The 25350-nt window shown below is 33.8% G+C and overlaps 1 protein-coding gene across 2 annotated transcripts in view; it reads left to right on the top strand.

Annotated features, from left to right (window-relative positions):
• The window catches only part of LOC140441321 (neurotrimin-like), a 1166806-nt gene that overhangs the window by 527457 nt on the left and 613999 nt on the right, over positions 1 to 25350 (top strand). For both annotated transcript variants that reach the window (XR_011950981.1, XM_072531967.1), the window contains exon 3: positions 20028 to 20155. Coding sequence is in view for 1 of the 2 variants with exons in the window: in XM_072531967.1 (XP_072388068.1) it covers positions 20028 to 20155 (128 nt within the window). In the remaining variant the exon portion in view is untranslated. The remainder of the gene's footprint in view (positions 1 to 20027; positions 20156 to 25350) is intronic.

Here is a 25350-nt window from a genome sequence, read left to right as displayed (position 1 = left end):
CCAAATATTTTGGTGGCTCAGGCATGGTAACCTGTATTTTAACCTGATGATGGAACAGTTGTTCCGAAAACGTTCGTGCTTTTAATGTTGCCTTTTTAAGGGTTTTTATAAAATAAAATATACCCACATACAAAGACCAACCTCTTTTTTTTTTTTTTAAATAACACTTAGAACAAGTTCATAAATTTTTATACTTAGGATAAGATACTTAAAAGTAGTACTTATTGACAAGTAGGATGCAGATATAGAAATAAAAATACGAATAGAGCAAGTTAGGAGCATGTACAATAAATGGAAAAAACTTATCTATAACCGAAAACTTAGCATAGATATCTAAATTAGAGTTATTAAATGTTACGTTTAGTCAGTCCCTCTCTATGAAGTTGTAGCCTGGACATTAAAATTGTATAACATGAGAGGCTAGAAGCCTTTGAAAGGTGACTTCATCGCAGAATGGTCAGAATATCGTGAACACAACACATTACGACTCGAACAGTATTATACACTATAAATAAAGAGTTAGAACTTTATACAGAACAACTCTCTTTAGAGCAGCAGTATCGAAAGTGCGAATTGCCATGATGGTTGCCAATCTTCTTAGAGGAGATGGCACATAAAGAAGAAAGACCCTGTATCTAGGCCGCATAATAAGAAATGACAAATATTACCTGCTACGATTAATAATTAAAGGAAATATAGTGGGCTGAAGCAAGTACGCGTAAAAGCAATGTCAGGGCTTTGCAATATCAGAACTTGAACGGACATGAACGTTCAACAATTACTAAGAGTGGCGCACAATAGAGAACATTTTGATGTAGTGATCACAAAGTTCCAGCAATGAAGGGCACCAGAAGAAAAACAAGATTAAAAATATTAATTAACCCAGATACTCCTAAAACTTTTTATCTCAAATTTTTTATTAAATTCTGCTATGAATGGCTTTCTACTTCAATTATATACGAGTTTTACAAATAAAATTTTTCATTTAGGTTGGCCGTTTTTGAGTTATCAGGTGTATGTTATAACCAACAGTAGGAATTCAAGCTACTTAAGGATCAATGATTTCATTATACAATAAATGAAACTAAGTATAAAAATTAAAGTTATTCTTTATTATGGTAACTAAAAAAACATGATTTAGGGTGAAGTGCAACATCGCACTTGTTACATCTGGACGCTGCCTGCTTATGACATACACAACACCTTGTTTGTTTTTCTTGATAAATGACGATATGGTCTAATCTATCGTACCTTGACTCAAAATGTGTAAGTTGACTTTTTTTTGACGGTCCGCGTTTAGTTGTTTTCTTATAGATTTCCAGTAATCCTGACGCTATGCATCTTCTGAATGCTAGGTCATTCATTTTCCCACCATTACTTTTATGCAATTGCCAGGCATTGTGCTCTGCCATATCAAGACAATGCGAAAATAAACTAAAGTACCATTTCTTGCTTCTGATACCTATTCTGTATAAGCTCATGTTTTGGTATGCACGGTCTACTCCTCCTATATTTTCATTATATTTTTTTATCATAAATGGCTGTGGGATGAGTATACTTTTCTTTTCTTTCTGCGAATATCTTTTCACCTGTAGGGTTGGCAGTGGTGAAGTAGCATTTGATGCAATAATGTCGTTATTATTGTCGTTTCATTTACATACTATAATATTTTCGTCTTCTACGAGTGAGTATTCAAATACACCCCTCTGATCTTTTTTGAAACGCTTGAAATTCTTTAGAGGACAACCCGGAGCTCGATTTTCTCGAATTGTTCCAGTGCATTTTAAATTTCTTGCTGTTAGCTCATGTGGTAATGGACGTGAGGTAAAAAAATAATCAAAAGTGAAACGGCGCACCTGGATTATCAGATTGCAATTTATCGGCAAATGACAATACGACACTGGCTCCTAATCCTAATTCCTTGTATGTATCAGAAAGTGGAGTTGTGGCACCTTGATAAGGTTCAAACCACTAGAGATATCTCTGTTTTGTGGTTCCGACCCATAGTTTATAGCCCCATCTAATGGGGTTTTCTCAGATAAACTGTTTTGATCCATGCTGCCCATAGTAAGGGACCATCGCTTCATCAACACTGTGATCTTCTTCAAATGGACAAAACATATGAAAATTTTTATTGATTATGTCAAATAGCGGACGCATTTTAGCAAATTTATCGCCTTTTGTAATTCGATATTATCAGAAACATGTATATTTTGCATAATAAAATTTAATTTATCTCGCGATATAGCCGAATACACCAACTTACACCCTGCGTCATCGTTGTTTTCCCAGTACATAGACCTTCGAGGAAATGAGAAATATCCACTTAGAAGTAATATCCCAACAAAACACCTAATTTCATTTTGATTGATATCTCCAGAGTGATTGTGTTGAGATGCAGATAGATTACTAAAATGTGTAATTAGGTCCACAACTTCATCATCAATGAAAAGGGAAAATAACTGTAAAGGCGTGAGAATATTTTTTGGTGCACTTACTGGCTTCCAGTCGGAAAAATTGGGATCAATATTTTGTTTTTTCCAGGAATACTCTCTTTTTTTCTTCGGTTTAGGTTGTGGAGCACTTACACCAAAGCGACACACACACACACACACACACACACACACACACACACACACACACACACACACACACAGACAACAGGAGGTTATCTTCACTATCAGAATCTTCAATTGTAGTATCTTCTGGACCCGAAATAATAATTTCATTCTGCCGTTCATCCTCCAACGGTGCACTATCAAAAACAACTTCAGCTTGTACTTCTAATTGACTACCTGGAAGGTTATTTATGTCAATGTGGTTTTCATCCCCGGAATCTTCGTCGGTATCATATTTTTCGGATGAAGGGAAGACAATAATACCATCAAGTAATGAAGATGGATCATCTAGGTGTTCAATCTCATCTAATAACTCATTGAGAGTCAATGGTTTCGTCCAATAACTAAAAAGTTACAAAATGTTATGACTGAGTAGCATGTTATCCTACCGTATGTTATAACATACAGTCGTTTTTGAGCATTATTTTTCCCAGAAAAAAGAATAAATATTGATAACAGTAATAACTATAGAAAAATATAGTCCAAAACGAAAGTAAATGTTAAATCTTTCTGAAAAAATTATGCCATAGTATCCTCAAAATACTTACTTCCTTTTATCCATTTTGTATATACCACGTGCGCTAATATTTATTGCAAATTTTCGATACCCTACTTAGCTAAACGTCGACTGCAGATAAATGCAAACCACTACCGATGCATATTTAAAAAGCAGGCTACGTTGTGACATCTAGTAAATAATAGTAAAAGTCGAATAATACAGGAATTTGTAAAGCGTATGTTTTAACGGACAGTAGGAGTATCTGGGTTAAAAGGTAAAAGTTTAAATTAAATTAAATAAAATTTTAAATTAAATACTTTATAAACACAAAAATTAAGTAATTAATGATTATCCACTACAAGTGGAAAGATAGTGTTGTGAATTTATTAAAAGGTTCAATATTTATAACACTTACGGATTTAATTTATTTCTTTATTTATATTAACTTATCTGACAATAATTTATATATATCCGTACGTAACAAATTCGCGAGCGCGGGTCTTGAGAATTAACTCGCCCTCCATATAAAAATGTTGTATTTATATACGAAATCCTGATATACTAGAACAGCATCGAAAGATCGCATTGTCTTGCATCGAAAAATCGAGAAGCATCTAGTTGGATGATTCACCATAATTTGAATCTAGATCCTTCGCCAAAATTTCTACAATAAAACAGAATTATTAGTGAATAAAAACATGTTTTAAAGGTTAAAACTATGACTCATATTTTTACGTAACATTGCCCCCCTCTCAAAAGATGGTTCCTCCTGGAACCTTGTTGGGACTAGAACTGGAACGGTATGCTGGTATCGGCAACTGGACCCTCTTTTACAACTTCCAGTTGTATAAGAATGACAAGGGACGGTTTTCTCTCCGCACCAGTAACTATGCGGATTGCAACAGACTAACACCTGGACTTCGGTGTCTTTAAAGATCTCCTCCACCATATTTCGGATAACCCTCCAATCGACTTCTTCATCTACGTCGTGGTCACCTTCGAAAGACGCCAGCCGGTTATGGTGTACTATCATCGGCTTTCCCCTCGGAATCTTGCTTATTCGGTAGATGACATCGTTGATCTTCTCCATGATGAGGTATGGACCTTCCCAAAACTGCTGCAATTTGGGAGAACAACCTTTTCGCTTCTTGGGATTATAGAGCCAGACCTTGTCGTTCTTTTTAAAGCAACCCTTTTCGGCTTGTGTATCGTACCGTTTCTTCATTCGGTCGCTAGCGATCTGAAGGTGGGAACGGACCAATTCATGTACATCGTCCATTCTTCTTCGTAATTCGATCACATAATCTTCACCTGCTACATCTTCTCCAGGTCGACATCCAAACTCGAGATCACAAGGTAGTCGCATTTCGCGTCCGAATAGGACTTTGGCTGGTGTCTGGCCTGTTGATTCGTTAACAGCAGATCTGTAGGCCATTGTGAAGAACGGAAGGTATTGGTCCCAGTCTCGCTGATGATCGGACACCATCTTTGTCAAATACTTGCCAACTGTCCTATTCATTCGTTCTACCATACCATCCGATTGCGGGTGATACGCGGTAGTTCTTGTTTTCTTTATGCCTAGTCTATCACATATTCCTTGGAATAGATCGCTTTCGAAGTTCCTGCCTTGGTCACTATGGATCTCCAAAGGCACACCAAATCGGCTGATATATTCTTGGATCAACTTATCTGCAACGGTGGCGGCCTTCTGGACTGGAAGTGCGTAAATCTCGACCCACTTAGTGAAGTAATCCATTACTACCAGCATGTACTTGCCTCCCTTTTCACTTTCTGGAAATGGCCCAGCGATGTCCAAAACTATTCTTTCAAACGGGCTTCCAACATTATATTGTCTCATAGGAGCTCTCCTTTTTCGGTAAGGCCCGTTACTCGTGGCACAAATAGTACATTTCTTACACCAGTCTTTTACATCGTCGGAACTGTTCATCCAATAAAACCGTTCCCGAATTCGCTGAAGGGTTTTCCTTACACCAAAATGCCCTCCCGATGGACTGTCGTGTAACTGACGAAGTACTTCGGCTATTCTGCTCTTTGGGATCACCAACTGTCTTCTCTTCTCTGAACCGTCATCATTTTCCAGGACTCGTTTGAGCAAGCCATCTTCGATGATAAATGAGTCCCACTGGGCCCAATACGTCTTAACTACTGAGCATAGGTTTGATATTTCCTGCCAAGGTGGTCGACGGTTTTCCTCTTTCCATTTTCGGATTTTCTGTATAACTGGATCTCTCTCTTGTTCTTCCCTTATCTTAGTAGGCGTCCAGTCGTCGTTGACAATCGTCGTTCTTAGCACTGCTGCTTCCTTGGATTCCGTTTTGTTGCAGTGGGAACACTCTGCTGGGCATGGCCTTCTGGAAAGAGAATCAGCGTTTCTGTGGCTAACTCCGGCTCGGTGCTCAATCTTAAAATCGTATTCTTGGAGTCGTTCGATCCACCTGGCTATCTGACCCTCTGGATTCTTAAACTGCATCAACCACTTAAGGGCGGCATGGTCGGTTCGGATTAGAAACTTTCTGCCATAGAGGTATTGGTAGAAGTGCTCTACTGATTTAACTACTGCTAGAAGTTCTCTTCTCGTGACGCAATAATTCCGCTCAGGTTTTGAAAGGACTTTACTAAAATATCCGAGGACTCGTTCCTGTCCTCCTTGAATCTGAGACAGCACTCCTCCAATTCCCACGTTACTTGCATCCGTATCTAAGATGAACTCTCCTTCTGGCAGTGGATACCCCAAAATTGGTGCTGTTATTAAATGCTTTTTCAACGTTTCAAAGGCATTTTGGCAGTCTATATCCCAGCGGTATTCTCTTGCTTCCTCTGTAAGTCGCGTTAATGGCTTAGCGATATCTGCAAACTTCTTAATAAACCTCCGGTAGTAAGTACATAGTCCAAGAAAACTTCTCACTTGATGTTTGTCAGTTGGTTTTGGCCATTCCTTAATGGAATCGATTTTCCCTTATCCACGGCCACTCCTTCTTTACTGACTATATGACCCAGATAATTGACTTTACCTTGAAATAGCTGGCACTTCTTGGGGTTTAGCATCAATTGGGCAGCTTTAAGTCGATTAAAAACGTTTTCTAAATTCCTCAAATGATCTTCGAATGTCTCCCCCAAGACGATTATGTCATCTAAATAAACCAGGCATGTTTTCCAAGATAACCCTCTCAACACATTTTCCATAAGCCTCTTAAATGTCGCAGGAGCATTACAAAGTCCAAATGGCATAACGTTGAATTGCCACAATCCAGATCCTGTGGTGAAGGCTGTCTTTTTTTATCGACTGGGTCCATTTCTACCTGCCAGTATCCAGACTTCAAATCTAAAGTAGAAAACAATTTACTTCCAGCCAATGTGTCCAATGTGTCATCGATCCGAGGCAGAGGATAACTATCTTTCTTGGTAACGTTGTTCAGCAAACGGTAATCCACACAGAACCTCGTCGTTCCGTCTTTCTTCTTAACCAGGACCACCGGAGAGACCCATGGACTCGTAGAAGGTTCTATCACCCCGTCTTTCTTCATTTCCTGAACAATCGTTTCAGCTTCCTCTCTCTTCGCCTATGGTAATCGTCGAGCTGTTTGACGAATTGGCTTAGCATTACCAGTATCAATTTTATGCTTAACAACGGTAGTTCTTCCCGTCTTTCCTCCTTTCGGTACGAAAATATCACGATACTGCCGAAGAAATTCCCTTAATTTCCTTTACAGACTGTCCTGCAACTGCAACCATTTGGTCGAATTTGTCGTTGGAATTATCAGATGTTGTCGCCTGACGAATTATGGATGTCACAGGTACACAAGTTCCTACTTTTGTCTCTTTCTTTATGGTCACTGGGTAGTCGTTGACATTGATAAGTCTCACAGGAATTTCTTTAGCCGAAGTCACCAATTCCTTTCCAATTATGATTCCACGGCCAACCTCATCGTCGTGGTTCCAAGGCTCCATCATAACAGGTCTCCCTTCGTCTACAATTCCCTGTAGTCGCGCTACTATGATCGTTTCGCTTCTCGCAGGCACGACTGTATCTTCTGTAATGGCTGCTTGCACAGTGTTGTCATTATGTGGATGAAGAAATACCTCCTCGTTGCCAACTTTGATTACCTTATTCTTAAAATCCAATTGGAATCCATGCATATTCATTACGTCCATTCCTAATATAACATCCTCTTCGATGTCAGCAACTATAACAGTATGGACGAACTTTTCTGCTCCAATTCCCAATTGTACCTGGATTTCTCCATGAATGTTGGCATTTTCACCTGTAGCGGTCCGAAGTCGCAACCTCGTTGGTAACAGTTTCTTACGGCTGTTTATAACTGTTGGACGTATAATGGTTCTGGTCGCTCCGGTATCCACCAACAACGTATGCTTTTTACCATTTATTTCTCCATCTACATATACACTATCTTCACGACATTTCAAAGAAGCTATTAGTATGAGAGGGTCTTTGGAAAAGTTCTGGGTCGAAGCTGCCCCCCTAAGGCTGACCCGTTCTAGTTTTCCTGGTGGTGAGTTTCTTGATTTGCGTCGTACCAAGGGTGCTTACAGGAGCTTCGTACGTGTCCTATTTCGCCACAATTCCAGCATCTGATGGTCTTCGTTTTCTTATATGTCATGCTTTTCATCATATTAACGAGCTGGTCAAGTTTATCTTCATCTCCTTCCTCTTTTACAGTCCTAACTTTACTGTACCCACCAGAGGCCTGCATAGCTGACTCGTATTCGAGGGCGGCGGATAAGACATCAACCAGCGTCTTGTGACGAGCTAATCGTAGTGTTCTCTGCATTTCATGATCACGAAGACCATCAATAAACGTTTGAACGGCCAATTTTTCCATCATGTCTTCGGGAGCTGTTGGATAAGCATATCGTACTAATCTGGCAATATCTACCTCATATTCTTGAAGAGCCTCATCTTTCTTCTGTCTACGATTTTTAAGCTGCGACTGATATACATGCTCCAAATGTTCGTGGCCATATCGCATATTTAACCTCTTCTTCAGTTGTTCGAAATCATCGGTCTCCTCTACTGCTATGGTCTGAAGCACATCTAAGGCACCTCCTCGAAGAGCGATAGTCAGGTTTACCGCCTTTTCTTTTTCAGACCATCCATTTGCTCTTGCGGCTGATTCGAACTGTTTCATGTAGTTGTTCCATGATAATTTTCCGTCGAAAGTTGGGACTTTAACATGAATAGAACCTCCACTTCCTTCAAATTTCGGCCGTGTCTCCAACTTACATTTCGTCTCGTCTTCTTTTATCTCCACTGTAATTGGATTGTTTCCTCTCTCTGCCGTCCCTGTTTCCTCCAGCTTCTTTTCCATCTCTTTCCATATCTTTTCTTCGAAGGCCAACATATCGGCAGCAACTTGGTTTTTTAACGAAGATATTCTATCGTCCAGGGCAGACATCTCAGAAGTGACTAGAGATTTCCGAAGAGATGTTAGCAGAGACTTTGCTTTCCAGCGAAGAAATCTCGTTAGAAACTTTGTCTTCCAACGAAGCGATGTCGCCGGAAACTTTGGCTACATCAGAAGAAACTTTCGAAATATCGTCAGAAACTTTGTTCTCTAATGATGCGATGTCACCAGAAACTTTGGCTACATCACCAGAAACTTTGGCTACATCACCAGAAACTTTGGCTACATCAGAAGAAACTTTCGAAATCGACGAGAGGACAGCATCTTCAAATATATAAGTCTCTGGATCTAGACCTTCTTCTAGCAAAGCGTTCTTTAGTCGTTGGACTAACTCAGCCTTTTTTCCGGTAGAAGCTAATTCTCTGTCTTCTAGATGTCTTCTTAAATTAGTCACTGTCAGCTTATAAATCGTTGTCATTTTCACAATTTATTTTATATCCACTTGTATTATTATTATAAGTCTAATTTATGTTCGATCTCACTTCTGCCACCATTTGTTGTGAATTTATTAAAAGGTTCAATATTTATAACACTTACGGATTTAATTTATTTCTTTATTTATATTAACTTATCTGACAATAATTTATATATATCCGTACGTAACAAATTCGCGAGCGCGGGTCTTGAGAATTAACTCGCCCTCCATATAAAAATGTTGTATTTATATACGAAATCCTGATATACTAGAACAGCATCGAAAGATCGCATTGTCTTGCATCGAAAAATCGAGAAGCATCTAGTTGGATGATTCACCATAATTTGAATCTAGATCCTTCGCCAAAATTTCTACAATAAAACAGAATTATTAGTGAATAAAAACATGTTTTAAAGGTTAAAACTATGACTCATATTTTTACGTAACAATAGAAACATTGGTTACAGAATTGGCAGTTTTTAGTATATATCCTAAATATTTGTACTAATGAATTGTAAGGCAAAAAACTTAATAAGACTTAATATGTTCAATAATAAAACTTTTGTAACCCATTGGCCCATTTCATATAAATGTGAATGCTGTGTAACGATAAAAATAAATAAATCTAGACTTTTAAGTAGCGAAGTGAGATTTCATAGAAAAATGAAAAGCACTCCATGACTGCTTCTTCTTCTAATTTCTATCTAAACCTGACTCTAATAAAGGGGACGACTTAAATAAAAACTGCAGCATTCTTTTGGTATAGCTTAACTAGAGCACAAAGTAATAAGATCTTTATATTTTTTTAAAGTTGATATACGAAGTAATCCAATATATAAAGAAAACTTCGCGTTTATTTGTGTCTTAATCTTAATTCGGTATTTTGTTTATCATTGATTTAAAGTCCAATATATCGTCATGTATATGTTCTATATGTTTTGTATGATATGACAGTTCTTTTAAATCGTATGGTTTTCCTGTCACTTTAGCATATCCTTTAAGTGTATACCACTATTCTGAAATATAAACAACTTTATTATTTTTTTTCTGTTCATTAAAGATATGGGTTAAATCACCCTCAATGTGAGAGCGACTTACTTTAAAAAACATGTATGTAATATTAATATTTATGATCTAAGCTGGCTAACTATACATTAGAAATATTAGTCGATTAAGGTTTTTGTCCTTCACGACAATCTTAATAAAATCTAAATTCTAATTATCCTGCATCAACTTTCCTGTTAATAAAATCAAACAGCGCACTACTTATGCCCATATTTACCTGTGGTTTCAGCCTTACTTAGGCTACTTTTTACTGTGGTTTTAGGCCATGCCTAACAACCTTCCGCAGATCCAATAATTAAACAGTAAAATATTACAATTTAAACTTCCTTTTATGATAAAATAATAATACTTCTGATTGGGGTGTAGATATTGTTTTGTGCAAATTAAAGCAGGCAGTTACAACCGTTTTTTATTTGGTGCAAAAAACCAATATTTTAAACTCGGAATATTAGTCTGTACTGACTTTTGATGGCTGGTTTATCTTATGAGTTATTTTCGAGCATCCATTCATTATACAGTGAAAACAATTTGGGAAGCTTTAAACACTCATTAAAATATATCTTAGTGGTTCTTTGCCTTACGTAGTGGGATTATTTTGCTGACAAAGAGTTTATATTCGCACCAATGGAAATATTTTTCGTCTACAGCATTTGGTCTGTTCTTATGGCGACCACACATATATCCAGGTATAAGCCCTCAACCTTTCTGACTATAAATTTTTTTGAATAGCGTAGTTAACCACATATATGTTACAATAAAGTGTCCAAAAATGTTTTCTTACAAACTTAAATTCAGTGTTCTGCTAACTGCAAATTATATTTATATGTCCAGTTTCTTCTGGACTCTTTTTACTATGTAACCTTTCTATCTAATCTAAGAACGTATCTAAATAAATATTCGTTTTATTTGTCATGATCAGCCATTACCCAAAAATTATTAAATAAATTAAGTCCATCATTTCCCGATAATTTCGATTTACATTTTCTGTTATATTCATCGTTACATTCAGGTCCCAATTCTCTCATTTTCGTTTATTTCTCATCTTTGCAAATACATTTTGGTCAGAGTTCCTCAGTGTTTTTAAAACATTTATTTTGCAAACACTTGGATTCCTTTGTACTTTTTTCCAAGTTTTTTCTTCTTAGCTTATGTTAAAATTTAAAGTAGGTACCTATTGGATGTTAAATCAGGGTAAATTGACTTACAATGTTATTCATAGTTATATTCTATTTCATTGCTTTCTTATATCACCCTCCAATTATATCATATATGCAATTAAAACAAGGATTTTAGAACTAGAAAAGGTTAACAAAAATACATAACGAGTATGTGGATATGCTGGTAAAAAAAAAGTGTAAAAAATGGTTTGATCAATAAACTACCTGTAAGTTTTTGTGATGCAGTAGTTTATATTAGAATGAAATATCTCAATATTTGGAACGAATGTTGGTCACAAGATACTTATACCAACCCTTCTAGATACTGCAGTATACAAAATCAAATACCGAATTAAACGTGGATCCAGCCATATAATTATTCAAGAAAATATATCACAACTGTAACACATCTTAGAATTGGCCACGCTTGTTATCCCACACATCTACATAAAATTCATGTTCTCGAAAATGATCTTTGTCAAAATTGTGGCAAAAAGGTGACTTAGATCATATTTTTTTTGAATGACAAAAATATAAGGATGAAACAGATCAATTTATTCAACAATTTGCTTACCACAATTTTGCACAATTTTGCATATACACATATTTTTTTGATAGCAGATACTACAAGACTATTTTAATGCTTGACAGAAATTTTACTAATGCATTATAAATTCTATCATTTCCATTAGCTAAGAGACTAAGGATAATAAACGGGGCCTGTACATTAAGATCATGGTTATAAAGGGTCATAAAGGGTTATTTCATAAAATTTATATTATTAATAATAACAAATGTTTTTGGTTATTTAATCAATATAATTTTAAAATTCCCAATATAATGATTATTACATTTTTCTGGTTATTATACTATATTGACGCCTATGAAACATCGAGCATTTCCGCATGGGTTTCGTATTATTAGCTGTGTTAGGAAAATTTGAATCTAAGGTTGACGTTCTGGAAATTTTAAATATAAGTGACGTCACTTTATATAAATTGTGACGTGCAACGTTTGTACTTTGAAAAATGGTATACCTATTTCTATTCTATTTGATTCTATCTACTGGTCATTTTGGATCTAAATAAAGATTGGGAGTCGGTTCTGCTGTACATGTTCCGGATCACAAATAATCCCTAATATTCAAGTTAGATAAACAATGCTCTATATACTCTGCAGAAATGTTCGCAATTGATAAAGCTCTAGAATAGCTGTCAACAAAAAAATTTCTGACCAACAAGTTGTAATTATGTCAGATTCAATGTCTGCGTTATTAGCTTTAGAAAACTCACGTAGACATTTATATAAAAATATTCTTGTCGTTAAAATTTTAGAAAACCATCCTAAATCTGCTGGAAGAACATACTACTGTAAATTTGGTCTGGGAAAAGGGACACATTGGTATTTCCGGTAACCTCAAAGCAGATTTTATACTAAAGAGGCAATATTAAAAGGATCAGAAATAACTTGGCTAGATTGAAGCGATCTAACAGCCACTTGCAAGAAAAGTCTAAAACAAAATTGGGAAATCGAATGGTGTACTTTCTATAATTGAAGCAATAATCTTTATACAAAAATTCATCCAGTTTTACCTACTGAGCCGTTTGCCGTAAGAAGTTACCCCACTAGAAATATATATTCCATGTATGTTTGATGTCTCTTTAACCATGCCACTGTCAAGACATATATCTATAGACTAAATTTATCCGAATCAAAACTTTGTGATTGCAATGGTTATGCTGATGATGTTAATCATTGGCTGTATGGATGCGAGCATAACGATGATTCGATTAAGTATTTGATGCACAATCTGGCTCAAGAACAAATACCTTTACCACAAAATCTAACTTCTCTCTTATACTTGTCTCGACGAAACTATAAAATACAACAAATTATTTGGGAATTTTTAAAAAAAGATAAAAAATGGCAAAACGTAAAAATGGCGATAACAGGTCCTATGAAGAAAATTCTGACTAAAGAAAAACCAAAAATAAAGCAAAGGTGGATGACTGATAAGATCCTTCTTCTCATGGACAATCGGAGAATAATGAAAGGAAAAAACGAACTAAGGTATAAACAAATACAGAAAGAAATCAAAATAGAAATCAGAATAGCAAAAGAAGATTTTTATAAAAGAAAATGTGAAGAAATAGAGCAATTGCAGGCAAAACATGATATTTTTAATGTACATAAAAAAGTGAAAGAACTTGCAGGTACACAAAAACGTAAGCAGCCAAATACCCTGTATAATGTCAACGGAAACATAATAACAGAACTAGAAGAACAGTTGAAGACATGGAAAAACTATATTGAAGAACTCTTTGCAGATGATAGACAACAATCTGAGCTAAGTAACATACAAGGAGACGAAGGTCCAGAAATAACGGAAGAAGAAGTAATGTACGCACTAAAAAGAATGAAAAATGGTATAGCCCCAGGTCCAGATGAAATACCAACGGAAATCCTTAAACTAATAGAAAAAGACTCGATTCACATTTTGGTTAAACTTTTCAATAGCATTTATACATCAGGAAAAATACCACAAGAATGGCTTTTATCCACCTTTGTTACTATACCAAAAAAGATAAATGCCAAACAATGCAGTGATTACCGTACAATCAGTCTGATGAGCCATGTACTGAAAATATTTCTGAAAATTATACACTCTAGAGTACACAGAAAACTGGAAATGGACATCAATAATACCCAGTTTGGATTCCGAAATGGACTTGGAACAAGAGAGGCGTTGTTTGCACTGAACGTTATGTCTCAAAGATGTCTTGACATAAATCAAGATGTATTCATGTGTTTCATAGATTACAACAAGGCCTTTGATAAAGTGCGGCATGATCACCTAATCAGACTCCTGACAGAAAAGAATTTAGATAAACGAGACATTCGACTAATAGCAAATATGTACTACAATCAGAAAGCAGTAGTGAGAGTAGAGAATAATACCACTGAAGAAATTGAAATAAAGCGAGGTGTGAGACAAGGGTGTATACTGTCACCAACACTGTTTAATCTCTATTCCGAAGACGTAATGAATAGAACACTCTCTGAGCAATCCGTAGGTATTAAAATAAATGGTGTTAGATTAAACAATCTGAGATTTGCCGACGACACCGTTCTGATCGCAGAAACACTTGAAGAGCTACAGACATTGGTGAATAAGATAGCAGACTACAGCGAAGAATATGGACTATCTTTGAACATAAGGAAAACTAAATTTATGGTAATATCGAAATCAACACAAAATGTCCAAAATTTATATTTACACAATGAAATTATCGATCGAGTTAGCAAATACAAATATTTAGGCACTTTTATAAATGAAGACAACGATAGCTCAGCAGAAATCAAAATAAGAATAGAAAAAGCCAGATCCATATTCACTAAAATGAAGAGAGTGTTCTGCGGAAGAGATTTGAGCCTTGAAATGAAACTTCGCCTGATGAGATGTTACGTACTTTCTGTGCTGTTCTACGGAATGGAGTCATGGACATTGAAAAAGATTGATACCAAAAAATTAGAGGCATTTGAACTGTGGATGTATCGCAGAATCCTGAGAATATCATGGACCGAGAGAGTCACAAATGTCGAGGTCTTGAGAAGAATGAATAAAGAAAAGGAAGTCATATTTACGATCAAAAAACGAAAACTGCAATACTTGGGACACATTACAAGAGGCGAAAGATATGAACTACTTCGAATAATTATGCAAGGGAAAATAGCAGGAAAAAGGTCCATAGGAAGAAGACGAAACTCCTGGCTAAAGAATCTACGGGAATGGTATAGCTGTAGCAGCAACGAATTGTTTCGGTCAGCAGTTTCGAAAATACGTATAGCCCTGATGATCGCCAACCTTCGGAACGAAGATGGCACTTGAAGAAGAAGAAGAAGAAAAAAGACTAAGAGAAAAATCTAACTTGTATGAATGAGTCGGCTTGAATGTGTTTAGCAATTGTTGTTTTTCATGTTTATTCTTATGTTTATATTAAGTACCTCCCTGTAAAATATGAAAATTGTTATTTAACCCTTTATTGTTCGCGTATCCGAAAATGACGAGATTGTTCGATTATGAGCTCTGCGCTCAGTCGCCATTTTCTTTTCATTTAATTATATTTTATTAAGATATTCAATAATTAACGAAACTTAGTCGGTCGCTGGTTCTTTAAAAATTTTATTAGTGATAAATAACATGAATGTATGTACTTTTTATTAATGAAATAATACATATAACATAAAAGAAATGTATAACATAAAAGAGATGTAAACACTTTATTCACTCTCATAGTATTTATTGCGACATATTTGATATATTGTAATTATATGTTTTAATATGGTTTTTCTATTTTTACTTCGAGGACAGTAAAAACATTTGACTCTATCTTTAGTTTCTGGTAATAACCTGCGGCTTAAAGTTTTCACCCGTTTCTTCATCAATTGTGTCATCATCATGAAACGTAGATAACATCAGAACATTTTTGTTTTTCTTGGGAACGTATGATAGTAAAAGACAGTCTTTACCATAAACAAAAATGCTGCTGTTTAGTGGTCTTCCTTTTGTAGCTACAAAAAGAGGAGGAATTTGTTGTTTATTCTTTCTCAGGGTTCCTACTAGAGTTATTCTGTAATTATGTAGCAAGTCAGTTGCCAGTGGAATGGACGTAAACCAGTTGTCGCAATGTTGCGTCCAGTATGGGCAATTGGTTCTACCGTACGTTTAACCACATTACTAGGATTATTATCTATCTCCTTCGGGCTGCTTTCTAGCATATATTTCTAACTTTGCTGTATAAAAAATTTGCGAATCAACAAAAGCGAACATTTTTATCCCATATTTTGTCGGCTTATTGGGTATATATTGACGAAAGCTACATTTTCCCCGCAAACCTCCAAGCATCTCGTCAATGCAGCAATACATTCCAACTGTATAGCAAGTCATACACTTTACTGAAAACTCGTCGAAAACTTTTTTAATGGGTGCAAGTTTGTCATGCTTTCGTCGTTCTGCTCTGGACTGGATATTGTCAAAGCGTAGTACACGAAGAAGGATATAGAATCGCTTCTTTGACATAACTGTCCGAAAAAATCCAGGAGCTGTTCCATCTGTAGCCCAAAGATCGTCTAGATTTACATGAGAATCTTTGAAAGTACCAACTAAATACAACAAGCCAAATAGTGCTCTAACTTCATCACTATTGGTACATACTGCATCCCTTTCACGAGAAAACTGGTTGCACATTTTTAATAAATACATATTGGTATGTTGCACAATTTCGTTTATTATTTCGTCAGAAAAAAACAATTTCCAGCATTCAATTGGTGTTAATATATTTTTTGCTATTTGTTTTACATCTGGTAGACGAGTAACTATGTTGTGCCTACGTGTGCGACTGGTTTTTCGCTGTGAATAAACAGACCATTTTGTTATAACATATTTTCCAAGATAAACTGGATCACTGGAATCTGCTGACAATTCTGAGTCTGTATTATGGCCTAAATTTTCACACTGGTGGATATTACTGTCTTCTTCATCTTGTAAACCAGTCTTATTTTTATTCTCCTCTGCTTTAATTTCATCTAACCACGCGAAAAGTTATCTCTCTCGGGCTGAATCCATAATAAAAATCGCAAGTAGTACAATTATATCTTTGCGGTAACGTTAAAACAAATTCTTTCTACGGTTGTTCGCGTACTGAGCGAGCTCAGCTTATGACCAGACAATAAATAAATATTTAGTGGTGGGATATTTATGCTTGTCGGCAATGTTTTTACACGTAAGTGCCTCCTACATACTACAATTAGAGATTACAATAAGACTGAATGACGGTTGTTTTCTGAATATTTATATAGCCTTAAAAATAATTTCGACTGAGCGCTGCGCTCACAACGCGAACAATGACAGGTTAAAAAATAAAAAGAAAAAAATATGCATATAAAAAGAAAAAAATAATTAAAAAAAAACAACAAAACAAAACAGAAAAAAATTGAAAAAATATATATATAAATAAAGTTTAATAAATAGATATAAATAAAATATTAAAAAATCGTTAAAAAAACCATTTACAAAGAAGGCCTAAACCCCCGAGGTGTTGAACCGGGTTTATGTCTTAGCGCTGTAAAAAAAGATTACTATTTATAAGTATTTAGTATTAGTATTTAGTATTAGTATTTAGAATTAGTTTTTAGTATTAGCATTTAGTATTGTATTTGTATATTTCTTATTTGTAAATTAATTTAAGTTGGATCGGGCCCTGAATGAAGAGTTTAAATAGTGGTCAATTTAATGTTTCCACTTCTTTTTTGTATTTTTTTTTATTTTTATTTTAACAATACCTATATATTATGTATGTGCGTGCATAAGTGTGTATATGTGCGCATATGTATACAGTGATGAGTGCCTTAAGAACCGGCAAAATAACGCAAAAGATAGAAAACATAATACGTTGTGAAATAAAAGAGATCAAAGTAGTAGAGGTGGGAAACTATCGATAAAAACCTCTAATTTACATTACGTTATATTAGGACTATCGATAGTTTCCCACCTTTAGACGTTAGCTTATGAGCTAGTTGACTTCAGTCATAATATTACAAGTTTGACGTCGAACATTAACATTTTTTAAATTTCGCATAAAGTAAAAACTAATTGAAGGCAATAAAGCAAATGTAAATAAACAAATCATGAATGTGTTGCTTGTGTGAGTCCATTTCAAAAGGTAAAAGAAATAATAAATTAGACTTACAATTAGACAAATTGTTTGTGAGTAAGTCTAATTTATTATTTCTTTTACCTTTTGTAAATAAACAGTTTAATTAGTAGTAATTTGATAATTAATTTTGTGTTGACGAATACAGAATAACAAGCTATGATAATTCTGTATTGAGAAGAGTGTATGCGACGTCTCAAATCATAGTTTATTATTGATGAATAGGTACTTTAATTTTGGATAAAAAAATACTCCTACTTAAACTGTTTTTACTTACATTACGTGATACGTATTACTATGACTGAAGTCAACCAGCTCCTAAGCTAACGTCTAAAGGTGGGAAATTTTCGATAATTCCAATGTAATGTAAAGTAAATTATAGGTTTATATCTATAATTTCTCACCTCTACTACTTTCATCTCTTTTTATTTCACAACGTATTATGTTTTCTATCTTTTGCGTTATTTTGCTGGTTCTTAAGGCACTCATCCCTGTATAGTATCCATATATTTAATATTGTAGCAAACAGTATTTATTATATATCGTGACTGAATGGATCAATAATTCAAAGTCATTAAAAAAAAAATACTGGTCATGATTGACTAATTACTATTGAGTTAAAATCTATGGAGAGGGCATCACGTGACTAACAACGACCTCACTTCGGACATATTATTATGATCGTTTTGACAGATCGTGTACGATTGCTTACGTTTGTTGTTATTTGAATATTTTTAGTTTTTAATACTTTAAAAAAACTGTAATATTATATTGCGATAGTACATAATAATGGTTTCTTGTTCTCAAAGTAGTTGCAGTAGCAGAAACAATGTTAATAAAAAATCTTCAGGTATAACGTTCCACAGGTCACTATACAAATATGTAAACAAAGTAATGACCCGTACTTAAGAAAATAAATTAATAGTAGTCATAAAAAATCTTATAAGTAAGGTAGATCATGCTATTCTTGAGAATACTCAAATATATTCATCCTAAATATCTTAAAATTTCTTATTAACTACTGCAATATAATTATTTTTATTTCTACACAGTATTTCCATTGTGATATTCGGCAGATATTCAATATTGTTTTTTAATAATAACTTTTCTAACTTTGTTAATTGAACTAAATTTTTAAGTGCCAGTTAATTTGTAGTTATCAAATACGTAAGTTGTAAAACAAACGTATTTCTTTTATTTCATACCGTATATTCATTTTACCCTTTAAAATATTATGTGTATTATTATCTCTTTCAGATACAACTTATTATTGTTATTGTTATTTGATTGTATTAGTTTATCTTTATGTATAATATGTCGTGTTTTTAGTGTTTACCGCGGGATAAATAAATCAGTTTATTTAAAATATATTGCACTTTTTTAGATTATGAATAAATCTTTTGAATAACTAGTCATATTTGTATAGTAGTTTTAATATTATTGAGTCAGGCGCTGATCCCACTGCCATATTGGTATGATCGTTAGCCACACCTACTGACGCCTTTTGTAATACACACGTTAATATGCTCATAGCTTCTCCATAGATTCTAACTCGATGCTAATTACTGATTAAGTCCTTTGTACTACTCAAATAACTGTCTGTTTTGTCATATACACATATGTACCCCATGTATTTGAGCCTTAGTTTCTTAAGGGCCTGAAGATGCTCTAAAAGTTTGTAAATAGCAAAACCGCGAGTCAATTTTGTTTTACCAACTTTATTAAAACCTATAACGGATTATGAGTAGAAGACTTCCATAATTTTCATTATATAAATCAATTGTATTTTAATAATATTTTGATTTTAAAAGTATTTCTATTGTAGTTCTATTGATTTTAGTTTAAATCAGACTTGATTTAAACAGTTCATATCCTTAATAGTTTTGAATGCTTATAAGATGCCAGATTTTAAATTAAATTGGCGAAATATAACAAGACGTTCCAATATATAACTTTAGTCCAGTGTATCCAGCTGTCCTTTATAAAGATATTCGTTCTGAGTTTCTAAAGTCAATTCACCTACTACTTATCGCTGATGAATTTTCGATTGAATTCCCTTTTATAGGCACTTTGCGATATATCCCGTGACCTAACCAGATGTAATACCTTGTTTCAGAGCCGATAACGACCCTCCTCGGTGGCCCGGAAATGTATATCAACAAGGGCAGCACTATGAACCTGACTTGTATCGTGAAACATAGCCCTGAACCTCCACCTACCATCTACTGGGCGCATAACTCACAGGTAAGATGAATTTAACTAGAATGAACGAAGGAATTAAATGGATATCGAAATAAAGCGTTATTTATTTTGTCCATTATCGCTGCCTTTTTCTCTTTAGCTACTAATTTTTTTGGAAATGATAGAAACTTCTTTCTTTATAGTGTTTAAAATAATTCGACTTATTTTATAATTAATATTATATCTGTTAGCTTTTATAATGAAACTTTTAAGTTGTCAGTTGTTTAAAACTCATCCGGAAACTTTTTTCTGACGTAGTAGGACAGAGTGTGTCATTCGGACACACGGTAACAATTTTATGGTATTATATAATATTATAATTAATAAAATATGTATCAATTCTTTTAAATTTTTATTTTTAGCTAATAAAGTAATAATTAGTGAGTAAGAGTATAAAAAACAATGCAACTCTTAACCTATAATTCTAAAGTTTCTACAATGATATGACATTTTATTATTTTCTTAAGCAACTAATACACTCACGTTTTACACTGCTGTGCTCGTTGCAAACGTTCTTGCTGCCACTATTAGAAGTTTGTTTTTGTGTTCTCGATTATTTTTATGGACATAAGTAACATCTTTTTTTCTGTGTTGACTGAGGTGTGGCACTTGTGGCAGTTTTTTCTCCCGCAAAGTTCGCCATAAGGGATCTGGTTGATTTAGACGGTCCTACGTTCGATCTGCGGACAATATGGGGCTTTATAAGTTGTTCTACTATCTCAATTAGGAATGGACGTCTTTTTTCGTGTCTTTTATATTCCAGTTTGGATGCAGGTTAATCCAAATGACATAAGAGGCTAAAGAGCATACATCTATCATATTCATAAAATATGCGAAAGTTCAACGGTTTGTTCTACGTTTGCACATAATAATATATTGATGCACCATTTGGTCGAGCGAGTCAACTTTACACTTTACACAATGGCTCCTTGTTCTTATATGGTTGAAACTTAGGAGAAATAAACTTCTTATTTTTTCTAACTGTACCAACAGTTGTTGAACCATTAGATAGCATATTATAAGCCATATCTAAGTCCGTAAAATAGTTATTAAATGTTACGTTTTTCTTGGTTCGGTAATAAGGTTCGCTTAGTGATTTTAGCACTTTACGTCTCAAATCAGTAGCTACTTGGTCGAGATATGGTATCGCATTTAGAGGATAAAAAGTATCTGAGTCACATGCCTACCATATTTTTATTCAATAGTTGTCGGGTTTTAAGGGAATATATTGTTTGAATGTAAATTTTTCACGATAAATAATCAAGTGCTCGTCGATGGTTATATTTTGTCCTGGCAAATAATGCTTTTTCAACTTCTTAGTACCTGATCCCATATATCACGTATAGCAACGAGTTTATCTTTCTTATGTCTCTCGGATCTGGTTGTTTTGTTGTCGAAACAAATAAAACACAAAAGCTCTTTAAACCGATTTATACTCATAGTGGCTCGAAAAATCTACGGTTCATAAACTGAATTTCACAAAGCTTCACAACTTGCATGGTTTGATTTTAGATGTCCGGCGGTAAACAAGAGACCAAAGAAAGCATACATTTTAATTCCATTACAGGACTTACATGGTTTATTTTGTTATACACGATGAGCCTCTAGAATGATATAACGGACAATGTCATCTACAATATTTTCAGTTAAATATAAGCGAAATGTATCTATTGATTCTTCGATAATATGTGTTTTCAGGTGAAAGTTAAATTCTGTGTAGTAGTCCTGTTATTAAATTTCGAACTTGTGTTCGTCCAGTCGGAAAAGGTTGTGATGACAACTTAATTTTATCTTTAGCAACATACATTTCTGGTTGACTGTTTCTGATGTGTTCTTCAAGAGCTACAATTTTATCATAAAGTATACTACTCTCAATCTACGTTTTATTTTATACTTACGTGGATTTTCCTCTGAAATTTGTTCATCCTCCTGTCCACCAGCTTCCGACAAATGATCGTCATCTGATTCAGGTTCGCCGTGGAAATCCTCTGCGCAGTAGGTATTCGTCATCATCAAAATCTGACAAGTACTCAATTATTATATGTATCTTCAAGCTCCGTTACGTTTAATTTTTTTTTTGCTCATATTTACCACTTTATAAGATATTTCTATGTACGGATAAACACCAGTAAAATAAATTGAAAAACTTACCCGAAACTACAGCTTTACGAAAATATGAAAAATATCAAAGTACACTGCACTCTAGGCTAGCAAAAATGCAACCAAATTACCAGTTAGACTAGTCAAAGCTTGTTTAGTACTTCACGTGATTGACAGTCAATAAATATTGATGAGCAGTGGCATAACCGCAACGAAAAGCAAATTGTGTCCGACGGACACACACTGTCCGAGTGTCCGGTTATGTCAGTAAAAATAATTTTATTTTTTTATATTTAATTTTAATTAGTTCAAAATATTTAGTTGTTGTCTCCAATAAGCTTACTTTAAAGACGACAAAGTCTTAATTTTTGAGGTAATCATATACTGTGATTTTTGAAATATATAGTAACATATCTATAAATGTGTCCGATGGACACACCATATATCATATTCTGATAACTTATAATTAAAGCTAAATCTGGTCTCTGTAATCCGATACCAATATGTAATTGCGTTTTATTGTAAAATAAAAACCTTTTTTTATTTAAAAACACAATCTAGTAAAACAAAGTTTTTTACTAAACAATACCATAACACCACATTTGTTAATTACTATCTTTTTACTCATTGAAGATGATGTATTGTTTTTTAACGACTTTTACTAAATATCTATGTATTTTCTTTTTATAATACATCCAATAATATTTATTTAGTACAAAGCTGGATTTTATCAAAAATAGCTAGAGCTGTAGAGAGCGGAAATTTTTGACGGCTATTTAATTTGTCGATACGTTTATAGTCCTGGCGAACTCTGTTATAAATTAAACATTTTTTATAGGAGTTTATTTTTTTGATGGAATCACTTCAGAATGTACCTTGTATCAATAATCAGAATATACGCCCGTCGCAAATTATGTGCTTATTTTTTATTCATCAACATCTGAAAAAAAAAATCGAAAAAAAAATTATTGCTTTTAGAGAGATATCGCCCGTGCAAAAAATTTAAGGAAAAAGGTTAAAGTTTAATTTTCTAATTTACCATAATATTTCACTGACTATAAATTAAAAAGTAAATGTTTATTGTTTAAAAAAAGCACTAATTGGTAAAAAAAAATGTGCGAACAAATGGTTTTTTCTTTAAATTTTTTGATCCTCATATACATAACTTATATCTTTCATATTTCGCCTTCTTCTTCTAAGAGTGCCGTCTCCCTACGGAGGTTGGCAATCATAATGGCTATTTTTATTTTTGAGCTTGCTGCTCTAAACATATCACGTAAATTCTTTAACCATGAGTTCATCTTCTTCCTTGAATCTTTCCCTGTATGATAAGTCTCAAAATTTTATATTTTGGTCCCCTCATCTCGTGGCCTAGGTGTTCCAGTTTTCTGGTTTGTATAGTGGTGATTAGTTCTGTTTCTTTACCAACCCTCTCCATATTTCGCCTAGATAAACTTTATAACACGACTAAAACATGCGCTAATTTTCAATAAGATCTGTTTAATATTTTTGGCATTTTTTTAATTATCAGATGAAATGTTTTCAAATGCGCTTTAAAAAATTGAAATCGGTCAACTAAAAAACGGTCTTCACATCGATTACCTACTCTCTATCAATTCATTTCGTCATCATTCATTTTTAACGTCAGTTGTTAAGAAATTCCTTTTAAACTCTACGCAAATTTTATTTTTAATCATCGTATTTATTTTATATAATAATTAAATTTACTATTAAATGATATTTATTTATATTTTATTAATAATTTAATATTTAACTTAACTGTGAGGGGTGTATCAGAAGTAAGTAATGTATACTTACACGTTACCAGGTGGCGCTAATAGCTTACATTTCAATTTGTTTAATTTTTTTAATATATTATTATTAGTTTAAAATACAAATAATAAATAAATTTTTAGTTAGTTTTAAAATAATTATATTAATATAACGTACCTATATAATTTGTTTAAAGTATAAATATTAAATAAATAAGAAAATTGCTTAATTGGGTTTTAAAAATACATAAAACATTTGCAAATATTTTGTCATACTATCTATATTCTTTTTCTTTGTAAAGACCTCTAAATCGTTAGCATAAATCCATGCTTTTAAAGGTTTTTCTGTTTTTAAAAATATCAATAATAGCTACTTGGAAGAGTTTTATGCTTGTGACAGACCCTTGTGGTAGTCCATTTGTTAAGTACTAAAATTTCGATGAAGAATTTTAAACTCTTACCCCAAGGGTCTTATTGGTGAAAAAAATGTTAATGGACGATAAACAGTTTCCCCGGATATTCCACTCATACAACCTTTTAAAAATACTGTGTTTCCAGGTAGTGTTAAGACATTTTTTTAGATAAAAAATGTCGCCTAATGTTATCAGTCGTCGATCGATTATGTCTAAATCCGTTTTGCTCAGTAATAGGTACACCATAATCTACTATTAACGATTTTTTCTAGGTTAAGTTGGCACATGTAACAAATAATTCAGATTGCCCTGTATAATTCGACACTATAACTATTTTTTTTGCATTTTAAAAGATATAGAACTTGGGAATTAGTTCAGATTGAAGGAATACGCTATTACATCCATATGAAATTGAATAAATCCAGTAAATGATATTTTGCTGTTCACAAGGGATGCTTTAGAAATCAGGTTTTTAATTAATTTTTAGGACCCAGGGTTCAGGATCTTTAAAGTATGAAATATATACTACGACTATTATTTGCTACATAAGAATTTTCACTTTTTTGCTTTTTTCTTTAACTTTTAAAAATCAGTTTTATTTTGCGATGTCATATACTTTTATAATAAATATTGAAGGCAGCTTGTAGGTCTAAATTTTTCTTCGGGTTACAATATTTTTTAAATCTGTCTATTACCTCTTTAAATATTTCTTGCATCTAGACCAATATAGTGTAATAGTAGAGCTACCTTTCACGCATCATTTTCCTCCTCTAAACCTGTCGCCCTCAAAAATATTTTGAAATTCTTGCATAATTCTTCCTAGTTGTAAGCCAAATTTCCCTCCATTGATAAAGGTTGAATTTCATTGCCGACTAGGTTACTTTTTATTTTTACAACGAATGGTTAGTTCTGC

The sequence above is a fragment of the Diabrotica undecimpunctata genome, chromosome 5 (assembly GCF_040954645.1).
Source record: "Diabrotica undecimpunctata isolate CICGRU chromosome 5, icDiaUnde3, whole genome shotgun sequence".
Classification (NCBI taxonomy): Eukaryota; Metazoa; Arthropoda; class Insecta; order Coleoptera; family Chrysomelidae; genus Diabrotica; species Diabrotica undecimpunctata.
Note: the sequence above shows the minus strand (reverse complement) of the source record. Positions and strands in the feature narration are given on the sequence as shown.